At 46.0% G+C, this 27,151-nt stretch overlaps 2 protein-coding genes across 2 annotated transcripts in view; both read right to left on the bottom strand.

The window, feature by feature from the left end:
• The window catches only part of JAG1 (jagged canonical Notch ligand 1), a 35,384-nt gene extending 32,786 nt beyond the window's left edge, over positions 1–2,598 (bottom strand). The window contains exons 1-2 of the mRNA XM_014827330.3: positions 2,003–2,598; positions 1,273–1,578 (exon numbers count right to left, since the gene is read on the bottom strand). Of these exons, the coding sequence (XP_014682816.1) occupies positions 1,273–1,578; positions 2,003–2,083 (387 nt within the window). The 5' untranslated portion in view covers positions 2,084–2,598. The remainder of the gene's footprint in view (positions 1–1,272; positions 1,579–2,002) is intronic.
• A 29-nt stretch (positions 2,599–2,627) lies between these two features.
• LOC123277204 (collagen alpha-1(I) chain-like) lies at positions 2,628–26,827 on the bottom strand. The gene is made up of 6 exons (XM_070485559.1): positions 26,726–26,827; positions 22,935–23,005; positions 19,509–19,738; positions 16,338–16,443; positions 7,285–7,435; positions 2,628–6,486 (listed from the first exon to the last, which is right to left on the bottom strand). The coding sequence occupies exon 6, from the start codon at positions 3,696–3,698 to the stop codon at positions 2,628–2,630; it is 1,071 nt and encodes a 356-aa protein (XP_070341660.1). The 5' UTR covers positions 3,699–6,486; positions 7,285–7,435; positions 16,338–16,443; positions 19,509–19,738; positions 22,935–23,005; positions 26,726–26,827.
• Positions 26,828–27,151: the final 324 nt, after the last annotated feature.

The raw sequence follows: 27,151 nt of genomic DNA, 5'->3' as shown, positions 1-27,151 counted from the left end.
AGGTTTTTATAAGCCCCTTTTAGTGCCACGTTCCTGATAACTGTCTTATCTCACGCACGGCAGAGGGCATTTAATAACGCCAGCTCGTGTAAACGTGGGCCTTGAAAGCCACTCCAAGTTTCACAGCAGACATTCTCCCCAAGTTGCGAATCACAGCCGCAGCTCGCGGGTAGGAGGCAGCAGAGCGCACCCCATCAGAGCACGTGGCTGAGAGTATTCCCCCGGGGCGCCGAGCTCCCCCCTCACCACCCACCCTCCCAGTACAGGCTGGGCCAAGCCCGGGTCCTGGCAATGAGTCACGCCTCCTGGACAGCAGGAGCGAGCGGGGCAGAGGGCACCAACATTTTCCCCTTTCCTCTCCTTCTGCAATCGCACTCATCTTCCTTCCCCCCATTTCAGGATGTTGTAAGGGCCTCGAGCGGCTCCAGGGCCGGCGTGGTGGTCAGGGGGTGTCCGTGCACTTGTACCCGCAGAGTCCGCCTCAAGCGGGCCGCCACTTTCAGGCCTTGGCACGCCCCCGAAGGCTTGCGGGGCCTGTGCACCCGCCGGACGAGGGCGCACCCCCGCCCTTCCCGGGGAAGTTTGCAAACACAGCTGTTCCAGAGCCCGGGAACCTCTGGAAGTTAAGCCACAAGGGCTACACCGCGCGGGGGCGAGGGCAGGAAGGGGCCGGCAGGGGGCGGAGGCTCCGGGACCAAAAGCTCCGGCGAAGAGCCGAAGACCCCCCTGCGGCGGTCGCCCCCGGCCCTCGCGCCCAGCTCGGAGCGCGCCCCCTCACGCCCCAAAATCTCCCCGGGAGCAGCGGGAAACGGGCTCCCCCACACCCTCCAGGAAGGACACACCCGCCCTCCAGGCCGCTCACGGGAAAGGGGAGGGTGCCAATTTGGACGGCGTTCGAAGGCCAGAATTGCGCGGAGTCCGCCTTCCGCGGAGCATCAGGTTTAATTGGTTAAGCAAAGATCATCTATAGGGTGGGGGGGAGAATTAGTCTGGGGCCTTCAAGTTGCAAGTTTAAACCGGCCTTCCTGGGATGCTTGCCCTACAATCCCCTCTGGGGTCCCCACTTTTGTGCGCTTAGCAAAAAGCAGCGGGGATGGGGCCTGCCGAGGTCTAACTATAGAATCTCGGCTCCCTGACCCTCCACCCCAAAAGACTTCCCCAGTGAGCGCCGAGTTTCAAGCCAAAACCCTTAAATCCCGCATGAGAAAGCAGGGCTCGGCAGGCGCGGGTGCGACCCTCGGCCGGGCCTCCCCCCTTGCGTCGGTCACTCACCGGCCAGGCGAAACTGAAAGGCAGAACGATGCGGTTACGTTCGTTGCCGCGACTGCCCTTGAGGTTGAAGGTGTTGCCCCCGATGACAGGAGTGGACCCCGAGCCGAAACTGCAAGGCCCCCCGGCCGTGACGCGGGACTGGTACTCCTTGAGGCACACTTTGAAGTACGTGTCACACTCGTCGCGGGCGCACTTGCGGTCCCCCGGGTTCCGGGCGCCGCCGCAGCAGTTCCCGTTCTGCAGCTCCCCATTCACGTTCTGCATGGACAGGATCTCCAACTCGAACTGGCCAGAGGCCCCGCACACCTGCCGGTGAGGGAGAGAGGAGGTCATTGCAGGGGAAAGTTATTTTCTTCGAGGGTGGAAGTGGCGACTCTCTCCCCGCCCGCCCCGACAAGCTCTCGGAGCCAAGAGAAAATAATTTTGCAAAACTGGGCGCAAGGGCTCAACGTGACTCCCGGGCATAAAATGCACGAGTGCGGGAGAAATCCGACGACTACCCCCGGGGAGCAGGAGCGGAGCGAACGCGCCCCCTGCCCAGCCTGGCAATATACTTAGGAGGCTGGGGGCTCCCACAGCCCAGGTGCAGCCTGCCGGGCGCAGGGGCCCGGCCAGGGAGCCGGGCGCCCGAGGACTCCCGAGCCCGCTCGGGGCGCTCAACCGCAGGCGTCCGGAACGCCGCGAGGAAAAGAAGAGGGCGAGCCGGGAGGGAGGCCCGGCGGGCTCCTACCTTGGCTCGCAGGGCGCAGAGCAGGGCGAGCAGGAGGCTCAGGGGGCGCCCGGGCCGGCCGCGCGTCCGTGGGGACCGCATCGCTGCGCCGCGCGCCGCGGGCACTCGGGACGCTGCCGCCGCCGCCGCTGCTGCTCGCGCTGGTGCTCCCGCCGGTGCTGCCGTCGCCGCTGCTCCTGCGGCCGCCGCGTCCCGGCTCTAATATACTCCGCCGATTGGAGCATGCACGACTGGAAAACAACACCACTTTTCAAAAGCCCTTTCAAGAGCGGCCCGTTCCAGAAGGCAAAGAGCCCGGCCTCCTTTTATTATTCTGATCGCTTCTTTGAGGCGCTCCCCCTCCTCTTCCACCTCCCGGCTTTCTTTCCTTCTCTCGCGCTCCCTTTCTTTTATTATTATGATTATGCGCAGCCTTTTATTCCCTTTCAGATCAGCTGCATAGAAAGGAGGGAGGGAGGGGAGGGAAAAAAAAAAAAAACCGAGCCCAGCTCGCGGGCCGGCCGCAGGTAACACAATGACGCGTGCCCGCCCGGCTCTCGGAGAGGGACTCAGAGAGCCCGTCTGGGAGCCGCGGCTGGGGCTGGCCACCTCTACCCAGCGCGCCGGGCAGGCGCATGCGCGCTTATTAATATTCATGAGGGGGCGTGGCCAACCAGGCCACGCCCCTCCGGGTTGGCGTGGAGGGGGAGTACTGGGAGGAACTTGGAAGGGCTTGGGGGTCGGGGACACGCAGGCCGGCGTAGACGTTGGGGGGGTCCAGCGCAGACCCCCGCCTTCCGGAGCATGGGCCCAGCGGCAAGGCAGGGAGGGCGCGGGAGGAACTTGGAAGTGTCCGTTGCTCGGGGACGCCCGCGGCCCCCCGCGTGGACCGCCCCCTCGGGCGCCTCGGCCCAGGCGCCTGTGCCCGGCCGTCGGGGCTCCAGGTGTAGGCACCGCGAGGCTGCCCGAGTGGTCGGAGCGGGGCAGCTTCCGCCTTCCGAGCCGCCTGCGTCAGCTGCGGCTCTCGCCCTGGGAGGAGGGGCTGCCCGCCGGGAGCCCGGCCCGCTTGCCGCGAGCGAGCGCGCTGCTGGCGGCGGTGGCGGCGGGGAGGCTGGCGCGCTTGCCCCCGTCTGCTCGGCCGGCCGAGGCGACCGGGGCAGGCGCTGCTGGGAACTTGGAAAACTTTCCCGGAGCCGGGCTTGCCGCAGACTGGAGGGGAAGCCTCGGCCGCGCCCCACCCCCGCCCCGAGCCCGCGGAGCCTCGAGGGCTCCCAGCTTCCTCTCCAAACCACGCCAGGGCCGAGGCGAGGAGAAGCCGGGGGGACGGGGCGGCGGCACTCAGGGGCCCTGCCCGGGCGTTGGGAGGGCAGGCCGAGAGGCCGGTGGGCTTGGGCTCGCCCCTTGCCCGTCCTGCTGCCCGAGCCGCAGTGCCGGGATTGCACCTGTAGGCGGCCTCCGAGCAGCTCTCTGGGTGGCGAGAGGAGCCTGGAAGGGACCGTCTCACCGCCATCGCCAGGCAGCAGAACTTGGCCTCTCTGGGGTGGCAGTAGAAACGGATGCTATTTCCACCTTGAGGCCAGCCTTGCAATGAACAGCGACACTCCTGGTCATAACCAAGGTCAAAGGAACCCTTCGGACTGGTAGAAGCCTCTGCCAGCCCCTCTCCCAGCGTACCTGCTGCTGTATTTGACGGCATCTCTTTCGGGAAAAGATACATTTCCACCGAAGAGTGGACAAAGTTTTGGCCCTTCTATTGGGTATGTCCTGCGGAAAAGCGTGACTATCCAGGGGCCAGTTGGTGGCTGGAGCCCTCCGGAGCTGAGAAGTATGATAGGTTGCAATAGGTCAGGGGAAAATAGTTTCTAACAGGCTGACTTAGGAGAACATAAAAGGATGGGTAATTTGTGGTTATTTACTTGCTGCATTTAATGGGAGGCTCACTAATAGACGATATTTTCAGCGCTGGATCTCATCATACCAGGGAATAAATGTAAGGCAGCTGACTGACCTCTTTACATTGCTTCAAAGCCACTAAGGATGGTTTAGGAATCTTAGCGTTTTAACAGACCAAGAAATGCTCTCTAGAAACGCACCTTCTTAATGGTAATATGTACCATCTTGGTGATCATTAAAGAGAATTAATAATCCGTATTTTTGGAAGGGACATACTCAAGAGCAGAACAAGTTTGCAGCAACCTGGGCGTTTTGTCTTAATGTGCCCCAGTCCCCTCTGCCCCGAATTATCCTAAATGCAAGGCATTCAGTTGCCAATTGTAATCCCATTTAGACTTTTCTCACCAAAGTTTACACACAAACCAATCCCTCCTCACCTCTATCCCCAAATTTCCCCTAATTGAGGTGCTAAGCAATGGTTTAAAAGCAAAATGGTGGTGCAGGAAAAAGCACAATTCATGAACACTGGTGAAGTCTTAAAATGCACATTCCTTGGAGTTCCCCATATCTGAATCTATTTTAACTCTGTGCCCTGTCCCCCACATGTCCCTCAGGAAGGAGGCTATGGATGAAAGAGGCCTTTAGATAAGAGTTTAGACCCAGCCACTGGCTTAACCCTAGAGGGCCGCCTGAGGTTGCAGGTTCCTCCAGGTAGCCATCTGGCTGCAGGTAAGCTGGAGGTCAGCTCCAAGTCACAGGTGAGTTTAGCCCCCTTGACTAATAAGAAAGAGAACATAGATTTCTGAGGGGTCAAAACTATCTGGTTAACCCTAACAGAAATGTCAAATCAGTAATAAACACAGAATTCTCAAAGCATGGTGTTCCTTACCCTTCCTGAGCTTGGGAACCCGCTTTTAGAGAAGACAGTTGTGGGCTGGAGGGGATTCTTTTGAAAATTTTCAGTTGGGACTCTTTCAGCTAATCGGTACTCCCCCAAAAAGCCAGTCACGTTTACCGCACAGACTTGGAGTGGAAGCTCCATCCTCCACTTCCTCGCAGCCAGTTCTCAGCCTCCCTTTCTGGAGAATGGGGAACTACTGTGGAAAGAACTCAAATCTGCAGATTCCCCCTTGGCCAGGTCATATCCTGCCTTTGAGTATAGCCTATAGTAAGTGAACATTCCAGAAAAATGTTCCACTGAAAAATACCATGTTTAGCCATCACACCTACACCTGTGAGAAGGGGAGAGGCTTGTGGTCAGTTACTGTCCCACGTGCTCTAATCATAACCATCCTTGGTATCTTTCTTCTTTCATTTTAAACAGATGATGCTTCATTTTTCTTTCTCCACAAAACTTACCTTACCTTTGCTGAGTCATCAACAAACAGCAGTGCTAAATTCCCAAAAGGCTTAATAAGAGATTTTCAAGCTATAATAACTATTTAAATACATTTAGTCAACTTAAATCCCTGGTTAATCAACACTGATAAAAATCAGTAAATCAATATTTGTTGAGAACTATGTTTCGTACAGCAACGTGGATTATCTCAAAAATATGCTAAGTGACAGAAGCCAGACACAAAAGTCTACATCCTGTATGAATCCACTTATGTGAAGTTCTAGAATAGGCAAAACTAATCTATGGTCAAAAAATATCAAAAGGGTGATGTGTCTTGGGGAACTGGGATGGGCTTGACGCCTCTTCTGGGGGAAGGGTAACGTTCTGTATCTTGAGATGGGTTTGGGTTACACAAGTGTATGCATTTGTCAAAATTCATTAACTAGTACACTTACTGTTGGTGCATTTCGTTGTATGTTCAAAAGAGAGAAAAATTGTAATACTCAACTTGAGTTAATTATGAGTGAAGTATTTAGAAGGAAGTGAAATGATATTTGCAACTTGGAAATGCATAAAAAGAGGGGTTGATGGATGGCTGCATGGATATATGCTGAAGCAGCATAGTGAGGTGTTAATGATAGAGTCTAGGTGGTGGGCATACTGGTATTCTCAGAAAGTTCTTTCAAATTTCTCTACATTTGAAATTTTTCACTATGAAATGTTGAGGAAGACAGTTATTGATGTGCCAAGTGTTGTGTAGGGTGCTAAGAATGTGGTGGACACCACCAAAATATGGGATTTAAGCACGACAGAGTGGAGAGCATGCCTGTGAAGGATGATAATGTAGATGGTAGTCATGAACCAAAGGGAGATAGTTCCTTTCCCCCATTCCTTTTCTTCTAATTCCTAATTTCTTCTTTCCGATAAGAAAGAAAGTTCCAAATATAGAGAAGGGCCATATGAAATGTCTTTTGTCTTCCTTTTTCTTTGAACATTGAAAAGGAGTTCATGCAAGTTCACGAGCCCTCTTCCACAGAAAAGCAGATGTGGTATCTCTCTGTCCCTTTCCAGCTTAACCAAAGGATGCTTCCGTGTCCTGTAAGCTCTTCTCGTGTGCCACCACTTTACTGTTTCAGAAAATGCAAGGCCCTGGTAAACTCTGCCCAGTCAGCTCCTCAAAGAACCACAGAATCTGAATGTGCAGCCACCTCCGTGGATCATTCTCATTCTTCCACATCACAAGAAGTTCTGAAGGAAAAAGAACCAAACCAACCTATGGGCAATGAATTAGATGTTAAAAAGTCAGGATAAAGTTATAGCTCCCGTGATAACCATAAGCAGGCCACAAGTTTAAACATTCAAGCATAAATTGAATAGATCCAACCAGTTTTTTCAAAGCTTCATTTTACGTACACAAGAGATCTGAATTAATTTTCTTTGGAAACCAGAACCGTGAATTTCTTGCATTATCAACAGTGATTTTATGTAAGCTTCGTTTTAAACACCGTGTTGGTTTCCCCTTGAGCTCGATTATTTATAATTTTGCCTGTCTTGCCCCAATCCTGTCTCACAGTCATTACGTGGAAACCTATCAGGACAAACAGGGTCACATGTCCACATCCCATTTAACAAGCCAATCACAGAAAGTTGCAAAAACCCCAAAATGCAAAATCCAGGAAGCATGGGACTAATTTCCTCATTTTACTCCTTCAATTAAAACCAAAGATTTTTTATGACCTTTCATAGTTTTATATTTTATTGAGGGGAAAAAAGTTCACTTATAAAATATACTCTTACTGTTGACAGTCTTCTTTGGAAATAAAAAATCTTGCATGTAAGTCGCTATTAAATAGGCATCTCAAAACAACTTTAAGTGATTCACTCACCCTCCTTATTGTGGTGATGACGTAGTGAATTGTCTGTTCCGTGAATGACACCTGAATGACTTGACCCATAGCTATTTCGGAATAGCCTTTTTTTTAAACCAAATTGGTCCATTTGTACAGTTGTCTGATCCAAACGCAACTAACAATTTTCTATAATTGCAAAGTGTGACTGAGCCTTTACAAACCTTTTCATCTCCTAAAAGGCCCTGGAAATCACACTTCCAGAGCAGGTAGCATTTGGAAACTCCCCCAGTACCGTTCACTCTGGGAACACCTTTCCATCTCATTTGCACTCAGCTTTGCCAAACATGTACAAACCCAAGTTTGCCTCCGGATCTCAAAAAAAAAAAAAGCAAAGTAGTTGTTAGAACTTGAGAAAAGGAGAGCTAAATATATTCAGTTATCTGAGAAAATTTCAAAACATGCATAAATGTGAGAGTCAAAGAAAGGTGATTAGACCCGCCAACAGGGCTTTCATATTTGGGTTAATGGTTCTCAATAAATTACAAGACTGTGTCTGTGTTTGACACTTTTGTTCTCAAGCCAATGGTTTCTTTATTGATGGCTTTCTCTAAATTAGAAGTTATTAAGAGGGGCTGGCCTGGTGGCACAGCGGTTAAGTTCACACATTCCGCTTTGTCACCCTAGCGTTCACTGGTTCGGATCTCGGGTGTGGACGTACACACCGCTTATCAAGCCATGCTGTGGTAGGTGTCCCACATATAAAGTAGAGGAAGATGGTCACGGATGTTAGCTCAGGGCCAGTCTTCCTCAGCAAAAAGATGAGGATTGGCAGCAGATGTTAGCTCAGGGCTAATCTTCCTCAAAAAAAAAAAAAATCAGAAAAAAGTTATTAAGAACATAAAAAGTAGAAATTACAATGCTTAAGTTTAGTTTTTCATTTGGAAGGTAGTTGTTATTATTATTGTTTTTATGCCAAGAGGGCTCAAGGGTGGCTAAAGAAACATTAGCTTGAGCACAGAAATATTGGCACAAGTATTACCTATAAATTTCTAGATTCTTAGCTATTTGTCATAACATCGATTTACTGACACACAGATTTTCATAATCATCCTTCAGAAATGATTTCAGAACATATGAAAATTCTTTTTTTCTTAGAAATAAAACTAAGGCATAGAAACCTTAGAGTGACTATAAAGGAGAAAGTTTAATTTCCAAAAGATGGCTATTGAAGAGGCAATATTTTTGCAAAGGTAAGTAAGAACTAGAGAAGTCAATTACATTATTCTGGGAGAGTTTGGCAGTAATTCACAAGAAGAGGAGCTAGGGTAGGGCCACGGTCTGACGCTGCATTGCTAGAAATGTAGGGGGTTAACAATCAAGGAAAAATCAGCCCCAGCATATCCTGCAATAGTCTCAGCACAACTGAAGGGTCCTGACCAGCTCTGGGCACCACGTTTTAAAAATTGTGGTAAAATACACCTAACATAAAATTTGCCATCTTAACCATTTTTAAATGTACAGTTCAATAGTGTTAAGTACATTCACATTGTTATGAACCCAACCTCCAGAACTTTTTCATCTTCCCAAACTGAAAGTCTGTACCCATTAAACAACTCCCCACTCCTCCCCTCCCCCAACCCCTGGCAATCCTTTCTACTATTTGTATATGTACCTGTACTTGACTACTCTAGGTTCCTCATAAAAATGGAATCATACAGCATTTGTCTTTTTGTGACTGTCTTGTTTCATTTAGCATAGTGTCTTTAAGGTTCACCCATGTTCTCACCTAAGTCAGAATTTCCTTCCTTTGTAAGGCTGAATAATATTCCTTTGTACGTGTATGCTACATTTTGTTTATCCATTCATCTATTGATGACCACTTGGGTTTTATTCACTTTTGAGCTATTGTGAATAATGCTGCTATGAACATGGCTGTACAAATATCTCTTCGAGACCCTGCTTTCAATTCTTTTGGGTATGTACTGGGCATCATTTTTAAGAGGTGTAATGATGAACTGGGCCATGCCCAGAAGAAGGTGGTGAAAGGTCTAAAAGTGCTGCCCTTTAGGCAGAGCAGTTGAAGAGCTCAAGAGGGTCTAATTGGAGAAGAGGGGAAGGAGGTGTGGCAGCTGTCTGCAATGTAGGAAAGGCTGATTTGAGTAAGAGGGAGCAGGCTTGAGATGCTGCAAATGGCAGACTAGGCTCAGTGGGTGGAGGTTACAAGGAAGTTGATTTTGACTCAGTAGAAAGACAAACTTTGTTTTCACAAGAGCTATTCCTTAATGTAGCAGGCTGCCTTGGAGATAGCGAGTCCCTGTCATTGAAGGGACTCAGAGGCTGCTGGGACCATTTGTCAGCAGTAGGAGAGAGGGTGATTCCCCATCCTGGATGGGAGGTAGAACTACATGATTTCCTAGGAACCTCATCTCTATGGGTCATGGCAAGATAAATGGGTATGATGGGAATTCAGTCTATACCCACAGAGGGAATCTATGAGCCGGTTTTAGACAAATGTGATGTTGATGCCACTGATTGAGGATTGGCAGAGCCTGGTGTGCAGGAGTGAGAACAGCATGGACCCATCTGCTTTCTCGACTGACTTCTTGAGGATCAATCATACACATATTTACCAAATGACTGCAGCAAGAAGTCAACTCTAGATATCGCAGACAGTCATCATTGCCTTGGCTTGTTTTTATGCTCTATCCCTTGCTAGTCTGAATGTGGTCCAAGGACCAGCAGTACTGGCATCATCTGGGAGCTTGATAGAGCTTCAGACCCTCAGGCCCCGACCCTAGACCTTCCAAATCAGAATCTGCAGTTTCACCAGAGCCCCAGGTGATTCGTGTGTACACTGAATGCAGAAACGGTGTGTAGTTAGGCAGAAGTTATCAAATGCTCTTTCCACTGAATGGCTTTAGTCCTGCATCATTGGGCAGAAGTACTGCTTAGTCACATCTACACTTTGGTTGTCCCATCACGAGCTCAGTGTCATAATGGGAGTTCCTCATAGTTATTTATCCAAATATATATTTATATACCAGCATATTCCTAAAAAAACAAATAGAGACAGGCAGGTTGATCACAACTACTCGAGTTGAGAACTGGATACTAATCTCACCGACAGCCAAAATGACCAACAAAACACAGTTGGCTACAGGATTAACTTTACCCAGGTAGAGCCAACAAGCCACTCCCTCAGATGAAGCCATGCGTTTCCTGGCATTTTGTTATGAAAGATAGCCACATATGTGTGGGTACATGATTATAAATATTTAGGAGACCTTGGGTCTTACATATATGGAATGCTGAGAAATGCACCTGTTTCTTAGAATGATGCTCACTGAAAATTGCAGGCATGACACCAAAGCGCTGCTCAGAGGGGGCAATCTGCGGGTGGGGACAGGGAAGGGAAGAGAATGTGGTCCCAAATAGACATCTTTCTGATAGTTTTGCTTAATCCAAAGATCCCTAACTATCTAGTTCAGTGGCTTTTTTGTTTATTTTTGTTTTTTAATAGCTGCTCGGCAACTATTGAATCACTGAATAAACTCTCATGTGGGAAATGATTACAGATTCAATTCCTAACAATTTAATTGTTCTTGTTCAAAGAACATTCACAAATTGCCCTGTCCAAACCCAATAGAGGCTCTAATAACACAGCTTTTCTGAATTCATTAATCTTCCAGTTTCCATGGTATGATTACCCAGGTTAGTACCACAGTGGATTTTAGGGTTTTTTTTTTTTCCATTGAGATCTCCTCTCATGTGAATGTGCAGATTTTGATGAAACAGTAAACTTTTTCTAGGAAGTAAAACTAACAGAAGCCATTTAGTTTTCTCAAAAATGTAAATTTTACAAGAAGAAATGATATGGCTAATCGGATATAAAAAGATATTAGACTTGTTTTTAAATGTCTTGATTTCTTGTAGACCTCCACATCACAGATAATAGTAATAAGATGATAAGCTTAGATTCAGGGAGTTTAAATTTACTTCTCAAGCTTTCTTCATCTATCATTTCCTGCCCTCATAATTACCAATGCATCTATGACTGATTAATTGCAAACATCGCCCCAACTCTTTATCTCCAGTCCGAACCCCACACCCCTTGGGATGTGATTTTTCAGCTCCTCCCACCAAGAGGTGAAGCTACTTCCCCACCTCCTGATCTGGACTGCCCTCATGTTTCGCTTTGGCCAACAGAATCTAGCAGAAGTGATGGTGTGCCAGTTCTGAGCCTAGGCCTCCTAAAATCTTGTGTGTTTCTATTCTCCCTCTTGCTTCAAGACTGCCATTGCCATGGGACTAGCTGGGCTGAGCTGCTGGAGGTTGAGAGATTATGTGGAGGAAAACTGAGTGGTCCCATCTGAGATCTTTCTTGACCATTCAGCCTCCATCCGACCCACTAGTTGACTGCAGACACACAGGGGAGCCCAAGTGAGATCAGCCTAATTGGCCCAGATCAGCAGAACCTCCCAGCCAACTCAGAGACTCGTGAGAAACAACAATTGGTTCTTTCAAGTCAGTAAGTTTGGAGCTGGTTGTAATGCTGCACTATTGTGGCAATAGATAACTGATATAGCCTCCATAAAATTTTAAAGAAAACGGCATCACAAAAATCATTTGCCAGCAATGAGTATACAACAGCCACTAGTACACTTCTGTGAGCTAAGTATAGCCTTGGGGTAACCAACCTTAGCAGCCTCCCCTTGAGAAAGAAAACTGAAATATGAGTTAAAGTGGCATTGTTATAGGAATAATCTTGAGTCTGCTCAAATTATCTTAAAAAATAAGTTATTTGCAGGCTCCGGTAAGACAATCATCATAGAGACTCTCGTAACCATCTTTTACGTAACCTAATCATTGGATTGACCTATGTGCTCCATCCCTTCTGTAATGAATACTGCCTGCTAACCACAACATGGAGAACCTTTGCAGCTAATAGACTTAGTTCTTTCCCAAAGAGGGGTGGGATGTTATACTGACTAGTAGTCAGTGTGGATGGGTTCCCAAACCTGTATATGCTAGTTGTACTTGTTATTGTAATTACATCGTTTAATTCAATATTACTTAAACTGCTGAAATGAGTGCTAAAAGATGTTACTTCTGTGCAAACTAGGTTGAATATAACTTGATGAGAATAAATGAGTAGCTAAAATTCTTGTTGAATGAATATGAGCAAGACAACTTTAAAAGAATAGGAAAAAAATCTGAAAAATCTAGAAGGATTCTGCATTTAGATTGCTTCCCAAGTGTCTTTTACCTTTCATTCCAATGTAAAGAAACCAAAACTGAAAATTATAGATGATGTGTTATGGATGAAATAGGATAGCAACTTAAGTTTTTGTCTTAGATGAAAAGATGGGCAAATAACCATTTATATGTTTTATGTTAAAGTAAAACATTTGTGTGTCATGTTTTATGATTCCATCTTTAACCAACATTTTAAATAACCTATTATTGGTCATGATTGTATCACTTAAGGATTTATTCTATTAGTGGAGCCTGGAGCAGTATCTGACACATAACAGAGCACTAAAACTAGTTGCTGAATGAATTTGTTGAATAAATTAGTTGCAAATTGCTAGCAGTATACGTCACAACCGAACCAGACATGTCTTCACACACCAGTGTGTTTTAATACCAAGTTTGAAAATCAGTAATCTAGAAGCCAAAGGAGTGGCTTGGCTTTCCAGCAAACCACTTTAAATGTCACTTCTTTTATCCCAGGCCTTCGACAAGGGCCAAAATTGCAGGTTTTTGGTATTACTTGATAAGGTCCCACTAGCATGTGTCATAATCACCTGGAGGGCTTGTTAAGCCACAGATTGCTAGGGTCTACCCCGGAGTTTCGGTTTAGTGAGTCTGGGGTAGGACCCTAGAATTTTTGTTTCTAACAAGCTCCCAGATAATGCTATTCCATGCACCAAATTTTGATGATCACTGACCTAGTGTACCCTGAAAATAGGCAATTAGCAATGTCATCTGCCTCTCCCCCTGCCCATCCACCCCTAGCCCATTTAATTCCTTCAAATGTTTCATCCGATTTGGGATTTGACTTCAATGGTCTAGCCACAATGTTAAGTTGGCTCAGCAGGTTGAGGAGTGGGTGGGACAAATGAGATATGTAAATCTCTGCTTGTGCCAGGCACCGTAGCGTTGCTGTCGTACATTATATAATTTAACCCCCACAGCAACACTATAAAGTTGACATTAGTGTCTCCATTTTACAGATGAGAAAACTGAGGTTCGAAAGGTTTAATACATTTATAACTGCTCACCTCGATGGGGGACACAGCTAGTAAGCAGTGGAGCTAAAAGTCAGGATTGGCTGAGGCCAATAGCCCTGTTCTTTCCACACAGCAAGTGGGGATCTAAATGATCATGGCGTTAGGATGGACATTTGAATTTAGAGCAAGGCTTCTTGCACTTAACTCTGCATGTGAATCCCCTGAGCCTCTTGTTAAAAGGCAGGTCCTTATTCTATCTGTCTGGGGCAGGCCTGAGAGTCTGCGTGTCTCTTGAGCTCCCAGGTGATGCCAATGCTGCTGGTCCTCGAACACATTTGGAGGAGCGAGGCTCTCAACCCCATTGGCATCGGTGGAGCCTGAGATGTCCCTTGGCAGGAAGTGGAGGTCATGAATTGTCCTTTAATCTCATACACGCAGTACAATTTGCCTTTCATTTTGTCAATGAAGAATTTGAAGAAGGAACAAAAGGGAAATATGTGCTAAAAGAATGAGTGGGAGGAATGCCAAGGCCATGCATTCTTCTTGAGAGAAAGGAGGAAGAGCTGAGGGGAAGGAACCGGGACTGTCAGAGTAAGAAAAACCCACGACTTGTCCCCTACCTTGATCTCCTCCAGGAAGCAACTAGGGGATACGGTCATCTGTTCACCAATTGCAGTAACAGGTGATGGGAATCTAGAACAATCCATTCTGCCCTCCTGGTTACCATGGAAAGAAGGGAGCATGGAATTTAGTGAAAGCAGCCACAAGGGCTAGGAGTTTAAAAACCTCTCTTCACACCTTTCATGACATATTTGTTACTGATTTAGCCTCTCTACTTACATATAATAAAATTCATTTCTTGGTATCTAGTTCTGAGTTTTGACGAATACATACAGTTGTGTAATCACCACCTCAATCAAGATACAGAACATTCTATCACCCCCTACATCCCCTCATGCTGACCCTTTGGATTCAATCCCTCCCCCATGCCCTACAGCTTTGCCTTTTCTAGAATGTGAGCTAGATGGAGCCATACAGTATGTGGCCTTTTGAGTCTGGCTCCTTTCGTTTAACATCCATGTTGTTCAGTGTATCAACAGTCCTACCCTTTTTTATTGCAGAGTGGTATTCCATTGTAGGGATGTACCACGGTGTGTTTATCCATACTCAGCTGAGAGATCTTTGGGTTGTTTCAGTTCTTGGCTATTGCAATACAGCTGCTATAAACATTTGTGTACAAGTTTTTGCATGAACATAAGCTTTCATCTCTCTTAGGTAAATATCTAGGAGTGGGATTGCCAAGTCATATAGTAAGTGGGTGATTATAAGGAACTGCCAAACTGTTTTCCAGAGCGGCTGCATCATTTTGCAATAGCTGAGTGATCTTTCTGAGCTGCATGCCACACCTCTCCCCAGGCCCCGGACACACACAGGACAGCCTTCACTTCAGGATCTCAGGGAGGTAGCTGCCAGGAGCATGAGCCACCTGGGAGAAGGCCGAGGTCAGAGGTTTTGGGAAAGTCAGGGAGGCAGCCTCATCTCCCCCAGCCCCTCCCAGCTCCTAGACCCATCTGTTGAGGCCGGCATGCCTCCTCCTTGAGGGAGGCTTGGAGCCCATCTCTCTCCGCAGCAAGTGTGCAATCCCCGAAACACCACCCTCCTGGGTCCGGCTTTGTTGCCAGATAATGTGACTTTGAAAAGAAGCCTTTCCCCTCCTCCCCAAAGGAGGCTAAGAAAGGCTCTCAGATCAATCCTCGGCAGATACACCGAGTCACAAAGCTCCAGCAAATCCTTTATTCTCTCCTCAGAGCAGCTGCTGCAGCAGTCCCACCCCCAGCTCTGCCCCCAGTGGAAACCTGAAAGCTATTCATATCATTTAATCCTGTTGAAAATCCTCTTCGCTCTCTCTCACTGAGGTGCGGTCGGCCGAGGTAAACCTGGGCTTAATTCATATGTTGGAAAGGAGATGAAAGGTGTCACGTGGTTTGATATCCTATCCAGGAAGCTGACTGTTCCCTAATCTAGAAGCTTCCACTCACAACCCCTGTTTGAGGGTGGTTAAAATAAGGTCTTCAAGGAAAAGTCACATGTGGATTTTCTTTTACTGTGCATTCACTTCAGAAAAGATAGCAAAATTGCAGAAGTGAGGTAGACATGGCTTGAGGGGGTTTGAGTAGCTTTTCACCTATGGATCATTCAGTTTCAGGATCTACCAAATTTTTGGCATTTTATCCTAGATGTGGCGAAAGAAAGCTCTAAGACCATTTTACCTTATTGCCAATCACAGCCATATGTCTTGGTCTCTCCTCTGCCACTAAGTGTGAGATCTTAGAGCCAAGTTCTTTCATTTTAAGAAATTTGCTCATACGATACTGTGAAGCTATATCCAGAATAAGCAAATTTACTCTTTATATTCTAGAAGTCTTTGATACTTGTCACTAGTCACATGTTCCCAGACCTTCTCAAGTCTTTCCAGGCTGAGAGCAGCCTCTTCGTAAGAGTCCCATAGTTCGTCCAGCTATAGAGAAGGCAAAAGGACATCGGAAATTTCAGCCATACCTCAAAGAATAAATTCCTTCTGGCTTGTTTTGGGACTCAAACAGAATTTGGAGAATAAATGATCCCAGGTAGCTAATTTAGGGTGACTTCCCTATGAGGAAAATAATCATAAGACCCCCATGAAAATCTCAGTCCAGGAGGTGGCCCAGGAGGCATACCAGAGAAACACAGATACAAAGGCCATCCTGGAGGGTTTTGTAATCATAACAAATGAAAGAAAGAAACATTAGAACAGTAGCAGGGAGATGAAACATATAGTCAGTGTTCACCATCTTCACTGCACATTGGAATCACCTGGGGAACTTTAAAAAGTACTGATGCCTGCTCCCCGCCCCCCCGCCCTGCCCCAAGACCCTAATTTCATCAGGCTAGGTTGCAGGGCAGGCACTGAGACCATTTAAATCTTCCAGTGGGTACCCAAGGTTGAAACTTGGCTCTGGACAAACCATGTGCTAAGCAGGTGAATGAATTAATGACATTACCAGCTGCCTCTTCCACCGAGGGCCCATTGGATGTGTGTCTCATGGTGCAAAGGGGCCAGGAAAGTTAGGTGAAAGGAAGCTTTCAGACGCACAATGAGACTGGAATCTGCAATTGGTGAAAGAGAAACAGAAATTGCCGTGTTGACACTTGTCAAGTAGGGAATGCAATTGAATAACGGAGGAATCAAAAGAAATGGGAGAGTCCTTAGAAGAATGTGTCTCTTGTAGATAGTGCTTTGCAGGTTAAAATTACTTTCACATGTATTTTCCCTTATGACTATAGAGGCAATAAAGCCTAAAGAATAAAAGATAGATAGACTTGGTTAGAATCCCAGCTTTGCCATTGATCAGCCCTGTCATCTTGGGCAACTTACTTAATACTTCTAAGCCTCAGTTTTCCCATCTGTAGAATGGAAATAATAATAGTGCCTTCCTCATACGGCAGTTGGGAAAATTAAATAATATATGTGAAATGCTTAGCTCAATGCCTGGCTCATGGTAAGCTCTCCACGTGTTTTAGCTGCAATAACCATTAGCGTCGCCAGGGTCATCATTGCATGGGGTGTGGGGTTAAGACCTATGGTCAACCTCAATCAAGGGGTAGAGGAGAATGAGAAATGAGTAAAGTTTTTTTCTGAATGAATAGAGTAGGAACTAAAAAACATAAAAAATACCAGAAACTAAAGCTAATGAACTCCTAAGAAAAGGCATCATGATTGGTATATTTGAGCTCTGAGAAGCCACACATCTCTGAAGAAGTCTGTGTTTGTATGGCACTTTTGGAGGAAGAGAGGCAAAGTGTCAACAGGGAGTGAGGCAGTAGGTTATATAATAATTGCTCAATTAAACACTTGTTGGGTTGATTTGAGTTGAAACTGAAGCATCTAGGAGAGCAGTAATACTGACTTTTGGATGGAGCTTGGCCCTACATGAGAGAGCAGCAGAGTGGGCGGGGGCTAGGCCGGGATCAGTGGCAGTGAGCGAGTCCTGGGCTTGAGTGAATGCACCTGGGAAAGAGGAGCGAGATAAGTGAGGAGAAAGAGGATACTGGTGTGTGCGTCTGAGAGGTTGTTAGTAGACCGCCAGCAAGAGAATGGAGTGGGCAGCTGGTGGGTGAAGTCAGGATAGAGCTCACACCACGGAAGCTGGTGAAGAGCCCACTCTTATTTGAGAGGGTTTGTTAAGGTCTCTGACTCTTGAACCTGCTGCTCTTCCTTTGCATTGCTATGGGAAAAATGAGAAGGGTGGCAGGCAGGGTCCAGTGTCCCACCAAAGACCAAAGTTAATGTATCCTGCTGGTTTTACGGCCTCAGACTAAGGCACAGGTGGTGATTACCCAACTCCCTTTTCACTCAGGTCCTGGGCACCACTCTCTTCTACCTGCTCTCGTGCAATGTCCTTCCTGCATTTACAAAGTCCTTCAGGGGCTGACCTCTCAGCCAGCTGCTAGACAGTTCCTTAAGATCTGCCAGCATAGTGCTTCTCACAATTAAGGACACATGAAAATCGCTTTGAAAACTTGTTAAACGGATTCACTCCCTTCCCCCCCACAAGTCTGATTCAGCAAGCCTGGGGTGGGACTCGAGAATTGGCTTTTTAACAAGCTTCCAGTTGCTGCTGCTTCTGGTCCAAGGTTCACACTTGGAGTAGCCCGCCCCAGCCTTTCTCAGGATTCTTGAGTGATGTCTTTGCTCATCTCCTAGGAGAAGGGATTAAACTTTAGTAAATTCTCTAGGGGCTGTTAGCTGGGGTTTTGGCCTCAGATGGGGCTTCTCAGTGGAAGTTTATTCATAGGACTCAAATGTGGGTCCTTTTGGAGATTTTGTGGAAAGTAGAGTGTGATGTCAGCGTTCTTCCTAGGAGAGCAACCATTTCTTATTGTCCCATCTAAGCACGTGAGATAATGAAGGTGTGAGATGAGGCTGCATTGTAACATTCTGTCAATTTAGAGTCTGTATGCCAAAGACCCTCATATTTGTTTTCTAGCTGGGGAATTGTTGAGAAGGAAGACAGCCTCCTTCTCTTAAGGATATTTTTGACAATCTTGTCCAATTTGCTGAGCTTCCTTTGTGGTTTGAGCCTCACCACCAAAACTTTCCACAAGGGATCCTTTTGTTTCTCCTTGATCTGCCAGGATGAAATCCTCAATTCAGTTTGACCCCACCTCGCTGTCTTTCTGGATCTCATAAATAGCACTTATAACATGAATAGGTGTCTTTTTTTAGGAGCAAAGTCTAATCTAAATGTTCTGCCAAAACAAGTCTCTGTGGTTTAACAAACAGTCCTGGCTCCTTCAAACATGTGGACTTCCGAAGCTTGAGAACCAAAGGGGGCTGTAAGCTTCTGCTGGTTCTCAGAGACTCAGAGGTCTGCCTAGGGATGGCCAAGCTGAGAAATGAGAAGAGCCCAGAGTTTGGTGTAAACAAGTCCACCTTAGCTCCTATTTGGGGTTTCTAACTGCTTGAGTAGCTGAGCAATCTCAGTGTGGAGTCATCTTACCTAACTAGTCTTATTTTGTAGACTTGCCACCTGTTGCAAGCAGCCTAAATTGAGTGAGGCCTAGTGTCTCTGCAAAAAGAGGTAGTTCTTAGGCAAAAACTGGAGTTGATTTTGATTTTTATCTTTTGAAGCCAGAAACTGTTCATGTGTAACTTTAAAGAAAACTATGATTTTTTTTTCTTTCCTAGAGCAAAACTACAATTTGAAGGCAGGATTCTATTAAAAACAGACAAATAATTCCCATTCCTTCCTGGTCCTGCCTATTGTTTTCCTAAGTTTGTTTGGATTCCCAGATTGAATCCTGCCGGCTAACCCTCCAAAGAGAGGGTCCTGGCCACTGCCATCCCGTGAGGGGACTGTCTCGTAAGCTCCTTGGGGAACACATCCTGTTTCTCTGTCAAAGAGGCGTGTGGAGGATGTGGGAGACTGTCTCCTGTCTTCCCCATTCAGAGAGCCCTTATTTCCTCCCTGTGTTTTGTCTGTAGACTGCTTCAGTCTTCCTAAGAAGAACCGTTCCTAGGAAACAATGCTGGTCAAGAGCCAATGTCACTTATAGGTAATAAGTAGTTGACTGTGGGATTGGCTTAAGGAACTCATGACCCTGCCCCCAACAAGTAATCCCATCCCCCATCCACGAGGCATACATATCAAAGAAAATTATCTGATACTCACAAGATGCCTTTAGATGCATTCAGCTGGTGATGCCCTATGTGTGCCACCTCCTTCCACACCATGGGAGGCATCCCTAATCATGTGACTGAGGCTCCCATTTCCCCAGGAGCACTGATGTGCCCAATGTTTTTCATGCAGCCAGGGTTCATTCATCAGATCTGGGATGCTAGTTGCAACTTAGTATCCATCTCTGAGTCAAGCATTGACTTTTCTTTTAAAAGGAAAATATTCTGGAAAAGATGACATAGTGATATTGTCACCTTTGTGTGCTTTTGACTTTCTTTTTTCCTAGATCCACATGACCATGCTGGCCAAGAGAGGAAGAGCAATGCCCCTGTCCTAGTTTTCCTTGTTCTGAGGAGGGTGCAGTTCTTACCAGTAAATGTAGGTGCAGTCGGTTATGTACATGAGTAAGCTCGTGCTGCTGAGAAAATTCCTATTTGAATATAATGCGAGAGGAAACTCTTTTTCCTCAGTCTAAACATGAGATAGTCACTGCTGATTAAGGAAATCTGGGAGAGAATCACTTCTCTAAAACTTTAAACTGAGACCTCTAAAACTCCTTTCTCAGAAGACTCCAAGCACAAACGGACAAATTTTATTATTTCCAAGTTGCCTTTCCTTTGGGAAAATGAGTGATGTCTGAAACTGGCAGACACGGAGCTCTGCGCATCCTGATAAAGACAGGGACTTTAGGCCAGCAAAAAATCCAAATAAACAGATTTTCAAACAAACCAGCTTTCCTTTTGGTAGCTGAAAAGGAAACCCCACATCCAGGAGGAATGCAGATCAAAGCGGAGCCTACAAATGATGCAGAAACACATAAAATAACAAACAAGCCTGGTGGGAAGAGGGAACTTTTTGTAAAAGAATAGGCCTCTTCATATTACACTGAAATTGACTGCAAGATTGCAAGCAAAGATACATGAGTTGGGAATACAAAGCTACAGTTTCTTTCCCCTTTTTGGGGGCCCAGGGTATACCTTTAATAGGTCAGATTGGAAGCCACTAAAAGCAACAGACAAAAGACGCCCCTGCTGGAAATCTTGCCTAGTTTACCTTCTGCGGGCGCCTCTGCCTCTCTGTTCCTTGGTATAAAGTGGACAGAATAATTTATCCATTTAGGCTGTAAGAGTGGAACCTGAATTACTGTGGTCTCCAAGCATTCTGTGTCAAAGCTGAGCCTTTTCACTCTTGCAAACCTGGTTCTGTTTAAAACTGTTCTCAGGTGGGGTATGTAAAATTGTTGACAGGACACTATTTTCATTCAGAGGCTGTCCTTTTCCCTGGTATTAGAGTTGATTTGGGTTGAACTCTCAGTTGGATCACAGTTAGCAAGGTACAAAACCGCTCCTAGGACATTTTATCCTGGGGAATTCAGCTCGTTGAAATCCTATCTGTGTTCTGATAGTGAGGTGCTAAGTGGCGACTGAAGACACTGAATACTATTGGATGCTGTTACTCACTATTTAAAAATCAACATAACTGTCAGGGTTAAGTGTCTTATACTTTTTGAGAACCACTGGAATGAATGCTTGGTGGTGTTACAGTCCTCTTTAAAGACCTCGAGGTGTTAAGGGCACATTTAATTGAACTTCCAACTCATATACTACCTCTGTTTGGAAAGGGGAGGTGACTGTCACTTTTGGGTAATTTTTAGTAACTTGCTCCTCAATGCAGCATTAGCATCACCTAGCAGCGTTACCTGGGCTATATTCCCCAGAGTGGAATTTCGGGTCACTGCGTATATTGATCTTCAAATATATTGGCTGTTGCCAAATGCTGTGCCCAGGGGTTGTATCAGTTTTCATTCCAACCACGGTGTAATAATTCCGTGTCCTATTGTTTCATGTTCTTCCTAATACTATTATCATACTTAATTTTTTTTTAACCAATTTTTGATGGATAGGAAACGGTATTTTGTTTCAGTTTGCACTTCCTGATTACTTGTGAGATTGATTACCTTTATAGATGATTATTGGACATTTAGATTTCCTCTTCAGTGAATCACATCCTTTGCTCATTTTTTTCCCTTTTTGTCTTTTTCTTGCGTATTTGTAGGAGTGAGTTATATATTCTGGATGGTAGTTCTTTGTCATTACAAACATTGAAAATATCTTCTTTCAGTCTGTGGCTTGACTTTACATTTTTTAGTTGTGTCTTTTGATATACAGAAATGTTAACTTTTAATGTAGTTGAATTTATGAGTCTCTAGTTTTGTGATTTGTGGGGGTGTTTTTGTATGTTGGGTGAAAATCTTCCTTATCCTTAAATCATGAGCAGAGTCTCCCCTATTGTCGCTGTTAGGCCTTTAGACCACACGGCATGGAATTTTGTATATGGTGTGGGGCAAGGATCTAATTTCACTGTAATGAACGAGCTGTTCCACAAGCACCATTAATTCATAGTCCATTGTTTCCTCAATAATCTATAATGCCTCTTCTGTTACCTGTCACATTTTCATGTATGAATGGGACCATTTCAAGGGTCTCTGTTCTACCGACTTCTGTTTATCCCTGTGCCAACACCACACTGCATCCATGACTATAACTAGACATAAAAATATTAGATATTTGGTAAATGAGTTTCTCATTCATCTTCATTCTTCTCTTTCAAAGCTGACTTGGCTGCTCTTGGACCTCTTCTCTTCCATAGAGATTTTATCATCTGATTGTCAAGGTCTGTGAAAAACTGTGTAGATATTTTCATGGGAATTGCATTAAAATTATATTTTAATCTGCAGATTGACATTATTAGGATTTTTCTTCCCACCCGTGAACACAGTATATTGCTTTGTTTATTAAGGTTATTTATTAATGCCCTTCAATAAAGAATTTGTCTATGAAATATTTGCATATCTTTTGTTAGATTCTTAGGTACCTTATATTTTTGTTGCTATCAGTTTCTGTTGTTTACAACCAAGAGCTCTGGCAAATGCATTCATATGTATGCTTCCAGTTTAAAACGTATTGGGTGCTCAGAGGGTTGTATAAGACACTGTTCTTGCCTTTGTATTTCACATTCTCACTGAGGAGCAAAGACGGATGAAGGGCCTCATTGTCAGATTTAGTTGATGCTAAATAGAACAGAAGAGAGAAGAGACAATGATGAACTGGTTTAGTTGGAGAAAGCCTCATAAAAGAGGTGGGGCTGGAAGGCTGAGTAGCATTTTGATAAAGAGATGAAATGTAAAGTTGGAAGAAAGTCTATGAACATAAACATATGCTTAGGGGACAGAGGGTTGGGGACAGTGAGAGAGAAGATTGTGGCCAGACTCTGGATGGCCTTGAATGCCAGGATAAAGAATTTTAACTTTATCTTCTACTCCATAGGGAACCCTCCAAAGTTGGGTGCTATGTCGAGCTGTAATAGTCTGACTGTTCCCTTTCTACAAAGAGGCAAACTGGGCAGGAGAAGTTGGCTTACCTTGTGATAAATCTTTTAAGTTCCTTTTGATTCAGGGCTGGGTGTGGACTGAGACAAAGCAGTTGTTCTGCCTGAAATCAAATGCATTACAGACAAGTTTTAGAGTTGGCATCAATCTCAAACATTAAGAAAAGCTGGGGTTCCGAGAACTGCCAAGGAAGGGTAGTGCAAGGTCCAGGACACAATGCATCCTCTTTTTACCACCATTTTCTTTGTGTAAAAAGTGTCCTGTTACCAGGATTTTCCACTATATTCCTCTTGGGGTTTCCTGAGACATGGTAGAGATGTGAGCTAGAGCTGACTGAGAAATACGAAGGTATCTTTGGGTGTCTGTGACCCTCATGAAAAAGTCCGCATTATTCTCCACTGCCCAACAAGTGATTTATTTTCTTCCTCCTCAGAATTTCTTTTGAGTTTCATTGAAAGTTATGCACGTTCTTTTCTCCATTAAGCATCACGCATTCTGTTTCCTGAAAGAGCCGGAGCACCGTCGAAAGAGAGACGCATCTCAGTCTCATTGGCAGAGCTGCCTTGAAAGTGATGTGGGCGGGTCACGGTGGGGATCTGATGGGGCCTGAAGCAGAGAGGAACATGAACTGGAGGTGTTGCTGCCAGCTGTCAGAGGAGGCCTCAAGTATGTGCGATTTTCTCTTTTCAAAGCTCAGGAGATAGCTCTCTGAAATAGCCATGGGGCATGCTTGCCAGGCCCATCCCAGCTCCATGGAAATCCAAGAAGCTATCACTTTTTGGTAATGTTGATGTTCTGGGAAGGTAGAAGCAGACAGCTCGCTGCATATTTCATTCCAGAAAGCAATGAAAGGCCCTGAGCCCCCAGCAGCCTTCAGTTCCTTCCCCTCGCCGAGAATCCCTCCTCATTCAGCTGTCCCCTTTCATTCTTTCTTCTCTAGCTTTCATCCTCTGAAGGACACAGAAAGAATCCCTGGCCATTTCACCATGAGAGGCCAACAACAGTGCACCCTGTCATCTGGAGGACCCCACCCACGCCCCTGAGTGAGCCACTGCAGACCGCTCAGTGTACTGTGCGCGTCGGATTTCTAGGCAAAGCGCAGACTACCCCAAAAGGGATATTTGTTCTGAGACCACATAAGACTCCCTGGAAATAGCTCCAAATAACCTGTCCACTTACTAAGCTATTGTCTCTGAGCTCTGAACCCTCCCTGCTCTGTGAAGCTGCGGCTGAGACAGTTCATCCCAGCTCAGCTTTGCCAGCTGCTGCCAATAGGGGGCGCTAGATTGAGACTGCAAGGCTGGAGGAGGGAGAAGGGGCTTCCTGTTTCGGTGGGTGTCACCTGAGCAACGTTTAGTCTCTGTGGCAGCAGCAGTTAGTCCCCGTTTGCTGTTTATCCACCAATTCCACATCCTACTTCAGTTTCCTGTTTATCCACCAATCCCAGAACCGGCTTCATTGCCTCCCTCAGAGACCCTGGCACCAGCTGCCGGGCCCCTTCCTCAGAAGCCTGGGTCTAGCCCAAGGTAGCCAGAGTCCTGAGAAGAGCGCCAGCCCAGCCCTAGATCCTTCTCAGTGGCCCCTTCTCAATTCTGCAGGACCCTTCCTCTCACCTCTAGGTGCCTAAATTTTAATAATTCCAATCTCCTCCCTTTGTTCCTCAAGCTCTTCCTCCAGTTGTGCTCTCCTTGACACCTTGGCATTCCCTTTTTGCCTTTTCAGTCACCTAGTTAGAACTTGATACCTAGTTCACAATTCTATTATATTCTCCGTCTTCAATCACTGGTGTGATTTCTGGCACCTGACTGGACCTGACTAGACCAATGGTTCTCAAACTCAAATATGCATCAGAATCCACTCAAGGGCTTGTTAAAACACAGATTTTGGGCCCATTCTCAGAGTTTTTGATCCAGTAGGTCTGGATGGGCCCAAGAATTTGCCTTACTTGCAAGTTCTTACATGATGCTGACATTGCTGGTCCAGGGGCCACACTTTGAGAACCGCTGCGTGAGACAAGGCAGCCTGCTCTCAAAGGGATGTTTGTCCCAAGGCCACCATAAGACTGTTTGGAAATAGTAGTCCCAAATAAACCCTATTGGCTAATGAGTTAATGATGTTTTCAACATAATGTAGGATGAGGTCCAGGGTACTCCCACTTGCCAGTGTAGTAGGAAAGGAGGCACATGTTGCCAGCCTTCCTGCAGTGTGACGGAGGATGAGGTTTCAGTCCTGAATGTGTGCTGGAGGTGCTCCCGGCGTTACAGCAACCCTCAGGTGTTGGACAGGGAGATGTAGGGAACTACATCTGAATGCTTCCAGACACTAACATATTTGAGCAAATCTTTGCATTTAGGATGTTTTGGGAGAGGTTTTTAGATTTGCCCCTGTATATTTTATCATGCCAACAAATGAGCATAAAAACTCAGAAGCCTACACCTGGCCAAGGTGAATAGCTTCTTTTTGATTGTTAGTTACACTTTTTGCTTAAAGTGTACTTGGTGGTCTTACTTTTTAGACCCGCAGGTTCTAGGAGGGAAGTGAGCACCCCAAATAATTGTAACGGAAAAGAAACCACGTCATAAATGAGACGCTGCTTCTCCACGTGTCCTCGGCGTCATGGTTGGCTTGGTGGTAGTGACGTGAGGAGATCAGACAAGCAAAGCAGAACATTGAGGTTGTCAGAAATCAAGAGGTCATGGAAATGAGGGACAAGAAGATGGGAGTGCCAAAGCTTATTGAAATGGGCTTCTATGGCAGCACAACAAATTACCCACAAACAAGTGGCTAAAACCAGCAACAGCAACAATATTTGTTCATTCATTCATTCATTCATTCACTCATTATTCATTTATAACAATATTTATTTTGCTTATGAATCCGTAATTTGGCCAAGGTTTGGTGGGGACAGCTTACCTTTGCTCCATTCGAGGTCGTTTGGAGCAGCTTGAAGGTTGGGGCCCGAAATCCTCTGAGGGCTCCTCACTCACATGTCTGGTAATTGATGCTGACTGTCATCTAACGGACCTTAGATGGGACTGTCAGAGGGAACACTGACACCTGACCTTTCCATGGGGCATGGGTTTCCTCACAGCTTGCTGGCTGGGTTCCCAAGAGTGAGTAGGGGAGAGAGAGAGAGAGAAAAGACAGAGAGACAGAGAGAAGCAAACATCAGGAAGAAAGTGTATCTTTTTAATCACCTAGTAGCCTTGGAAGTCCCATAGCACCACTTCCGCTGTATTCAATCGGCTAGTTAGAGCAGCCAAAAGTCCTGGCCCAGATTCAAGAGGAGGGGACACAGACTCCACTTCTCAGAGTGAGGAGTGGCAAGGTCCTGAAGAATATAGGGGACCAGAAATATTGCTGTGGCCACTTTTGGAAAAATTAGTCTGCCATACCATTTAACTTAATCTGTACCCCTGCCCAAGCCGCTGATACCATGTGTATATAAGCCAATCCTATTCTCCTTGGTCTCTGATGATTGGACCAGAGGGAGACACCTGACATGGGAACTGAGCTAATCGGATTCTGTCCGGGCTGAGATTTTAAGTAATCCAGAGCATAAGACGTCTGTACTTCTGGATCTATTTCTGGAGCCAGCCAGCATGGTTTCCAGACTCCAGGGCTCAGGCAGGTGCTTTGGGCCCATGTGCATAGAGAATCAGGGATTCAAGGATCTATGGAGAAAGAAAGGAAGAAAAAGAGAAAGAGGACCCAGTTTGTTCTTGATGGTTCTCCGGTGTCCTCACGATGCCCCACTGAATTTTCTAGTCTTGAATTATATGAGGCACTCTTGTATCATAAAAACAATCCCCCCTTTACTTACGCTAGTGTGTGGGCATTTCTGTAGTCTGGGTGGATGCAGGGCAGGGGCAGAGAGTTCTTCAGCAGAGGGATCCCCTATACCGAGCAGGCGGATCTGTTTTCCCTGGTTCTTGCCCTTTGATCTTATGCTCCTTACCAAGGATGGCCCCACCCACCACACCCTTTCCTCCTCAACTGATACTGTAGACTCAAGCAAATATCTCATGGAAATAGGCCAGGGTAAGTAAGGAGCATCTGTTCTGAAACAGCTATATTTTCATTTTTCATTTCACATTTATACAAAAGGCCGCATTGTTGTTTAATGAACACATTTTACAAAGAATGGTAAGGATACTCTGTCACGGTTTCTGTCGCTGCCCGCGATGTTCTTGGACCCCTTTCCCTGGGTCAGGGTGCTCCTGCCTCTGGTGCTGTGTGTTTTGCTTCC

This window comes from Equus asinus, chromosome 15 (assembly GCF_041296235.1).
Source record: "Equus asinus isolate D_3611 breed Donkey chromosome 15, EquAss-T2T_v2, whole genome shotgun sequence".
In the NCBI taxonomy this organism is placed as follows: domain Eukaryota; kingdom Metazoa; phylum Chordata; class Mammalia; order Perissodactyla; family Equidae; genus Equus; species Equus asinus.
Note: the sequence above shows the minus strand (reverse complement) of the source record. Positions and strands in the feature narration are given on the sequence as shown.

Excerpts from the sequence above, each read along its gene's own strand:
- LOC123277204 (XM_070485559.1), bottom strand. The coding sequence starts at position 3,698 with ATGTATCTTTTCCCGAAAGAGATGCCGTCAAATACAGCAGCAGGTACG.